Source organism: Halyomorpha halys, unplaced genomic scaffold (assembly GCF_000696795.3).
Source record: "Halyomorpha halys isolate HHAL.00 unplaced genomic scaffold, Hhal_1.1 Scaffold88.1, whole genome shotgun sequence".
NCBI lineage: Eukaryota > Metazoa > Arthropoda > Insecta > Hemiptera > Pentatomidae > Halyomorpha > Halyomorpha halys.
Genome location: NW_027114863.1, coordinates 1,976,342 through 1,984,964, shown reverse-complemented (window position 1 = coordinate 1,984,964; position 8,623 = coordinate 1,976,342). Strand labels below are relative to the sequence as shown.

At 30.8% G+C, this 8,623-nt stretch overlaps 1 protein-coding gene across 1 annotated transcript in view; it reads left to right on the top strand.

Annotated features, from left to right (window-relative positions):
• The first annotated feature begins 2,945 nt into the window (after positions 1-2,945).
• The window catches only part of LOC106677132 (acyl-CoA Delta-9 desaturase), a 28,856-nt gene continuing 23,178 nt past the window's right edge, over positions 2,946-8,623 (top strand). The window contains exon 1 of the mRNA XM_014414847.2: positions 2,946-3,012. Coding sequence (XP_014270333.1) covers positions 3,006-3,012 — 7 coding nt within the window. The 5' untranslated portion in view covers positions 2,946-3,005. The remainder of the gene's footprint in view (positions 3,013-8,623) is intronic.

The following is an 8,623-nucleotide window of genomic DNA, read 5'->3' as shown; positions in this document are numbered from 1 at the left end:
CAACTATCATTATTTATTATTAAAATATATTTTTCGAATGAGTTTTCTGTTACTAGAATCGCTTCAAACTTCATGGTAAACCGAATTCCACCCCAGACATAGCGAGCGATCGACGATCGACCAAAATTGGCCTCGCGATCAACTTTTTGGTATAAAAACCGTAATATTCCTATGTGTACAATTCATTGTTATTTAGAGACAAGGTGCATTTAGTGTTGAGGTAAACACTACTTTATAACTGCCTTGTTAAAATTTACTGATGGGCCATATTTTGTAAACTGTGAACTAGCACATGAAGCTAACTATAAGGAATGTAAATATTCCTAGGGGGTTTAGGTGGTTAGGGAGTTTATAATGGTACGGGCTAGATCGGTTACATATGGAGCATTAAGGTCTTAATGTATTTATGAGAAAGTAAGGAGCATCGAGTATTTTACGAAGGATTTTGGATTGGATACAAGAGGAATTCGAAGGTTTAGAGGAGCCCCAAAGCTCAACTCCATATCCATATGGCCTTATTACAGTCATGTAGATCAGTATTTTGAGGTGTTAGAAGTTTAGACCGTTTGCCTAGTTAGTTCTGTGATAGTCGAAATCGACGTGAATTTTCCTGTCTTTTCAGTCTTGTGTGAGGATTTCAGGTTAATCGTTTGTCAAAATGTAGTCCAAGGTAGCGGATCTGTTCGACAGGGGTAAGAGTAACATTATTAAATGAAACTGTAGGGCAGTCAGTAGGTTCACGACGAAGGGTGAAGGTGATTTGATGCAATTTATCTTAATCCTCCAATTACGACACCATTCTTCGAGGACTGTGGTATGGGATTGGAGAGTTTAGGATACAATTAGGTTGTAATAATGGGTTATTATTAATAGCGAGCACACCTGTGTCATCGGCATACGTGGTGAGGATTGTATTACGATTGGTTCGAATGTCAGCTGTATAGACGGTGTAGAGGATGAGACCAAGGATACTACCTTGAAACTCACCTCCTGGTATTCATAAAATTGAGAATAATTCAAACAGACTGGCTAACAGATAGCAGATGCAACTCGTCCAATAACAAACTGAACAATCACCATAGTCCACAGTTAATAGTAACTACAAAATAATAATAAAGGCCAGCGAACCCGAAAGTTCGAAGCCGATACTACCAATCGATTTCTACATACATCTGTTGAGTGACGCCTATCCAAGTCCAAATCATACTTCAGTCTTCCCATCTACGATTCGGTCTATCCTTTGGACGTTTACCCGTGGGATCTTATATGCTCATCAACTATATTTACCGAATGCAGTCACTCAATTCGGCGTTGCGTAGCCTTCTAAATTCTCCAGTTAATTCATCTTTCTTCGGTTCGAATATTTCACATGATACTTTATTTTAAAAAACATTAAAGCACTTCCCTTAGTGTAAAAGGCCACGTTTCACATCCAGAACAGTGGGAAGGATAATAATTATGTAAATTATAACAGTTTTAATTTCAATAAAAATTGTTTGAGGTTAAAAACCTCCAATTTGAATTTAATTTATTCTAAATTAACATATTGTAGCACAATGTTGCGGGACTATTGTCTCATATTCATATACTTTAATAAACTTCATAATTAGTCAAAAATTTGAATTTCATAAAGGAAATGTCATATCTACATTGTTTTACACTGTATTCTCAGAATCTAACTTTTAAGTTTTTGGACAGAAGGTGTTTACAAATTATTTATATTTTATAATTATTTTATAAATTATAAATTATAAGCTGTTTATAAATTGAAAAATATCAGGCATTTTCCACCTTCAACCTCGCTTTTATTTCCTCATCAATTTCGCTTTTTCTAGTTACCGTAGAACCAAAACACTTAAACCGTTCTAATGTTGTTGTTGCTGATTAAATGCGTAAAACCCTCTGGTCATCAACGCCAATGGCATGCTAAACGTTATGTAAAAATTAATAATAAATAAAATAAAAATAATAAATAAGAAAAAAATAAAAATCGAAGAGGAGTTATAATTTATAAAGAAGGCGATGTGCTTTTAAAAATTCAAACACTCATGTAATTTTAGCTTCCTCATCTGCGAGAGCTTCGGATAAATTTGGGGTCAGTCCTATCCTATTTATTGTTGGCAAATAGTGAGTACACTCTTCAAAAATATGTCTAATCGTAAGAATGGACTGACAATATTTGCACGTTGGAGGTGGCAGTTTTCTGATCCGGTGAGAAATGTATTTCCTCCTATATATCACTCCCTAACCATGTATTATGTTTTATCCGTATTTATTTCGAGACCTAGTTCCTCACTAGAGTCAGTCAACGAAGTTCTAAAGTTTCCTCACCTAATAATAACAAATCGTCAACTAACCTAATCACCGATATTTTACCATATAAGGTGTAAATCCTGTTCTGTTTAATCACATTCTTGATAAAGTATTCTAGAGCTAGTTTTGGAAGGAAAGGTAATAAAGTAAGTTGCACAGAAAATCCGCTAGGATCATTTAACATTTAACATGACTTTAAATAGGGCTGCTCACAATCCTATAATTATAATATTTACCATGGTAAATCATTTTATATTTAACTCAACATCATGAATACCTCTAGTATAGCAATTTCACTTCACACCAACTGGCAAGACAATCGGAATTCATAGTAAATGGTTCTGAAATTAAGAATCATTAATATCATTGATCATTCTTGGAATTCCAGGAAGCGTTTGTTTAGCATAAGACAATGCCCTCCTATTATCAATTGTTAAAAAAAAGAAAACTAACAAAGATTTCCACCAGATCAATTTGCTAAAAAATAGGTTGCATTATTACAGGAGCACAATAATCCATAAAAACCGTAACAATGAATTTGAATATCACATGAACTGAACTAAAGTTAGGAAGGTCCTTAATGAAAATTTATAAAATTGTGCAATTTTCCAAAACTCACCAGTTCAGTTGGCACCTCCTTCCTTGCAGGTCAGTTCGTTACTAATCCAATATACGGGACATTTTACTATAAAATGGCAGGTGAGTACATTTATTCATACCCAAAAAGGAATTTCAATAAATGAGTAACCGTCCAACACCCATTTTGCGAACTGGTAATAAGTTTTATGAAATGAATTTGAAAAATTTTAAAAAAGCCTAACCTGCTTTTTGGGATACCAGAAATCAATTTTAAGACTTAATATCAAAATTAACATTTTCCAAAGAACACATCCTTGATCATAGTCCCACGTGACTGACAAAATGTGCATCTTCAGTTAATTAATATGTAGTTGTATTTTTTTAACAAAGTAAAAACATCTATCAAACCTATACTCATTTCAAAACAGGTACATCCTTGCTCCTTTTATAAAATTGATTAGTTATGATAAAATGAAATTTAGAACTTTTGATTGAGCTACTTTTTTTTTTTTTACATTTTGAATCTACAAACAACCTAAACCTGTATTTTTACATTATAATGCGAAAAAAAAAATCTTTTAATGGGCATATTCAGTTTACAACTAGCTATTCGTTTTTAGTATCATTAAAAAGTAAAACACCTGAACATCAGTTCTTAGAGAATCTAAAAATAAAATATTCAATCCACAACTTTTCTCGACTCTAATATCCGTAGATATATGTATATATATAAGTTGGTCGGGGCGAAGGGGAAGGGAGTACGGTTAGCAGAAAAAACACAAATAAACAAAATAATATGTATTTGTGCCCACGTTTTAACCTGATTTACAGATATTCGTCAGGGTCATAAATTTATAGGAATGTGAGGAAATTCTGGCTACACTGAGAGTGAAAATCAGGTTGAAGCTTCGGTATAAATAAATATTCTTTTGCTTCTTTGTGTTTTTTCTGCTGACCGCACCCCTCCCCCACCATCTTCTCATCTTAAAAGTATCCATTGCTTAACTCAGTACATAGCAATAATTTACTTATTTTAATATAAAATATTTTAACGTAACACATTTATAAAGAGAATTTTACAAAAATGGTCGATGAGGTAGCTGAGTGATATTAATGCGGGGACCATCTCACCGGTTTTAACCCTGTTACGTTTTTAACTATTACTCGTTTTAGTAGTTTTTATCTTTTACAACGTAATAAAATAAACCATGTAATTTTTAACTTATGAAACCTATAGAAAAGAATAATAAAACTACACAAACAGAAGTTTTGGGAAAAAATTTAAAACAGTTACTGATCTTAGAACGTGGCACCCACAATGGCAGGTCGCAAGATGACGAAAGACTGACCCAACTTCCCAGTTTCTCACTTCTCTTGCTTTTTGCTAGGAAATTCTCCTTAAAAAATTGTTAGGACATTTTCAAATTATCTTCAAAAGGATAATTAGAAAAGTTTTCATTTGTTCGTTCGTACTTTATGCACTTCCATACCGTTCATCCCATTCTGACGGAGGTTTAGCTAAATTCAGGATTTCCCTGGAAAGAATATAGGCTGACCGGATTTTTTGGTTAAAAAAAATTACTAATAAAAGTTAAGCATTTTTTCCTGGTTATTTAGATGCCAATCGATTTGTTTCTTTCTGAAGAATAAGAAAGAATATTACTGATTCTATTAGGTAAAAAAAGGTTTTTTTATTCACTAAAACATTTTAATAAGATAATGTGGATTTCAGAAAAGTTGGTCAACAATTTTGTAATAAGTAAATCATATTCGTTTTCAGCTTAACCTGAAACTTAAAATGTTCACGAGGAATAAACTGGCTATTATCGTGAAGTCTTTCTCGATCTGGAATCCTATAAATTTGTTTATCTCTTCAAATATTCCAAACCAAGCCCCCGCAGTCACTCAAATACTTGTAAAAAAATAACTATTCGATATTTCGCTGTTTCGATGGTATCTTAAGTTAATGCAGTAATTAAGACTTTATAGCTTTGTTTTAAAATATTCCTATGATACTGTAACAATGTTTCTCTTTCTCTTTTCTTCATTTTTCTTTTCATTAATTTATTCGAGTTCCTTGTTGTTTATGCAGTCATTTTATATGAATCATTTCACCTTTTGTCGTGTTCTGTAATTGCACTCAATACTTTAGGAGTATTCATGATCTTTAGTTTAACATGTTAAATGTAAAAATATTTCCTTCTTTTACCATGTTAAAACTACATAACATATGACATGGTTGAGAGTCTGTTACTAGGTCTGTTAAATGGAGAATTACGTCACGCAACAGACCACCTGAGCTAGTCACCATTTTATTTGTTATTTGTTAGATTACTTGTTCGTAGTTTGTATTCTGATTGGTTTGGATGTTTTCATAACTGATAAAGCAATGGATGACAATAATAATAATGTTATGATAGTCGTCAATTAGCTCATCTTGATTCTCATCATTCACAAAACTTTTTTTCACTCACTTTAGACTGATTATAAAAAAAAAAAGAAAAAAAAATAATTGTGTAAAATTGAATATGCTCATAAATATTGAATATGCTCATCAAATATTCCAAAACAATCCCCAGAGTCACTCAATACTTATAAAAAAATAACAAGTCAATATTTCGCCATTTCGAAGGTGCTTAAATTAAGTAATACAGAAAATAGATAACACATCTCGAATCAATAGTGTATAAAGACTAACTAAATATCAATTTTACACAACTCCAAGTATAAGTACTTATTTATTTAATAAGATTTTATAAGCTTTTTTCAGCCAAAAATACCATTTTTCAGAGAAATTAAAAATTAGAAATCTTTTACCTTGATTCATTTGAAGGATTTTTTTTTTTATTTCGGGGGCCTTATAGTCGTTCATACTCTTCTGCTTTTTAGCCAATTTCTCCGTTAATTCAACCATTGGAGAACTAAATGTCTCCTCTTGTAAAATACATTATTTAGATTTAATGATCTTATAAGGGTGAAATTCTTAGTTTCAAATAAAGAAAAACTTTTCAAATAGTACAGGAGAAAAAAGGCAGTTATCTCACCCCAATTTTTAATTACTTTAATGATAATTATGTATAATTACTAGACAAAATTGATGAGTCTGCCAAGTTAGGTAGGGGGAATAAAAAATGGCAGTTGTTTCAAAACCTTAAAAACCATTGATTTTTCATTCGGAGCTCTTTATCTTGAAAACTACCAACAACACTAGAAAATCTTACAGAACATTATTTTAAAAAAAGTAAATTTTCTTAAATATTAGCCCTAAAAGAGCTATTTACGTCCAATAGTTCTCGAGATATAGCTTTTTAAAATCAACAGCTCTTAAAAATCCAATGAAAGATTTATAGTTAGTAAATTTATTTTGAGAAATCTATATCTCAGGAAGTATGTGACGTATAGATGTCTGTCAGCACTCAAATTAAAGCTAGTTAAATTTACTATAAAATAGTTTATAACGTTTATCTTTATACAGGAGTAGTAGTTTTTATGATATTTGACAAAATAAATTCACAAACTGTTAATTTCTAGTTCTTCCTATAAAATGTTAAGACGATAAATGTCATAAACTATTTCATAGACCATTAAACTAGCTTTAATTGGAGTACTAACAGACATCTGTACCAGGGTTTGTCGGTTTTTAAAAACCGGTTTTTTAGTAGAAAATATCGGTTTTCAATGTATGAATAACACTTCGGTTGCAAGTGAGCGAGTATTTTCTATTTCGGGGAATTTTGTGAATAAACTAAGGACACGGCTAAATAGCAAATCGATAGACGTCCTCTGTTTTCTGAAATCATATTTCATTAAACAAAAAAATGAAATCCTTTGCTTAATTGTCTTTAAAACTAAAATTGATTTTAATAAGTGTGTATGCATAAACTTTATTTACTCTGGTCTTTCGGCTTTGATTATAATTTACATTATATAATACACAGTTATATCTTTAATAATTGTTTTTAATAAGTATCCATCTGTATCTAATAACATTGTTTTTTAAAAAAATAATATGGTTATTATAAAAACGTGAAAATATATTGTTTTTATTAATTCAAACCCTTTGCTGAATAACTCGTTTCACTATTATAAAAATATTTACATCCTTATATGTGAAAATGATGCATAAACAACAATCCTGGTCAACTATTATTTCTTTGTTCTACTAAATTGCATAAAAAATTTTTACTATCAATAAAATTTAACAGTAAATAATTTCAGTCAAAAACTACTTTTAATCACTCTAAATTGTTTGTTCGAATTACAGAATATTCAAGCAAAAAAATTTTTATAAAAATTCGAAACTGGTTTTATGGAAAAATTACTATTCGAAAACCGGTTTTCTGAAATGTCGGTTTTTGTATAAACCCTAATCTGTATGTCAAATGATTTTTGAGATTTAGATTTTTCAAGATAAATCCACTCTACTGATCTTTCAGTACAACTGTACAACATTTTTATGAAATATTGCTTTTTAAAACGCTATATCTCGAGAACTATTGAACGTAAATATCTCTATTAGGGCTTACAGTTTGCAAATTTATTCTACTTTAAATGATTTTTTCTTAGATTTAGAGCTCCGAATGAAAAATTAATTATTTTTAACGTTTTTGAAAAACCGGCATTTTTTATTTCCCCTACCTATACTTGACAGACTCATAAATTTTGACAAGTAATTATTATACATAGTTTTCATTAAAGTAACCAAAAATTGGGGTGAAATCACTGATTTTTTACTCCTCGAGATTCTTAAAACGAATATCAACTTTGTTTCACTCTTAAAAAATCTGTCCCCACACTTTGAATGGCAATTCATTCAGAATCGTTTCAATACAGTGGTCATGAGGGCTATTACATAAAAACTATTCATATTTTATGTGGTATAAATATATATGACAATATATGATGATACTATAATGATATCAAAGATAATCAAATTTTTTAAAACATTAAGAAAAATCAACTAAATCGGACCAGTATTAACGATTATATAGAGATGCTATTGCCATTTGTGTTACTATCGCTACCGTCTTATCACTTCATCTATATATTAATTGCTAGGAGAAGATGGTTGGGGGTGCGGTCAAAGTGAAACTCAAATAAGATGGCTAAATAGGTTACGCTGGAAAATCAAACGCCTAATCATTAAAGTAACCTTCATTAGGCGTTTGATTTTCCAGCTAACAGCACTGAAGAAGGCTAGAAACTCTAGCCGAAACGTTGGCACAATTAAATAGGTTACGCCATCTTATTTGAGTTTCACTTTGACCGCACCCACAACCATCTTCTCCTCGTACGTCACCCACGGTGAAATATCTCTCATAATTATATATTAATTGACATAAAATTTTCAATAGTTTTCAATTAATGTGTAAGCATTCTCAAATATAGCAATAGCAAAGTATTGCCGGGTCTTCTAGTGGTAAAATAAACTTAAATCATCGTCGAAGACCTGGCAGGATGATTGCGTAACAAATTCATATTTTGTGCACTTGTTTTAAAATATTCTCAATTCAACCCTTAGAAAAATCATGTAATTATCACAGAATCTATTATGTTAATACAATCTGGACTGTTACTGCTACAAGGCGAACGTAAGCACATTAAATCTACATTGATAATCAAAAAGTAATCGAAAATAGATTTTCGAAAATTTATTGAATCATCAGTTCATATTTTCCTCAACGTATTATTTATTGTTATAACTTTTTAAGTAATCAATAAATTTTTAGTA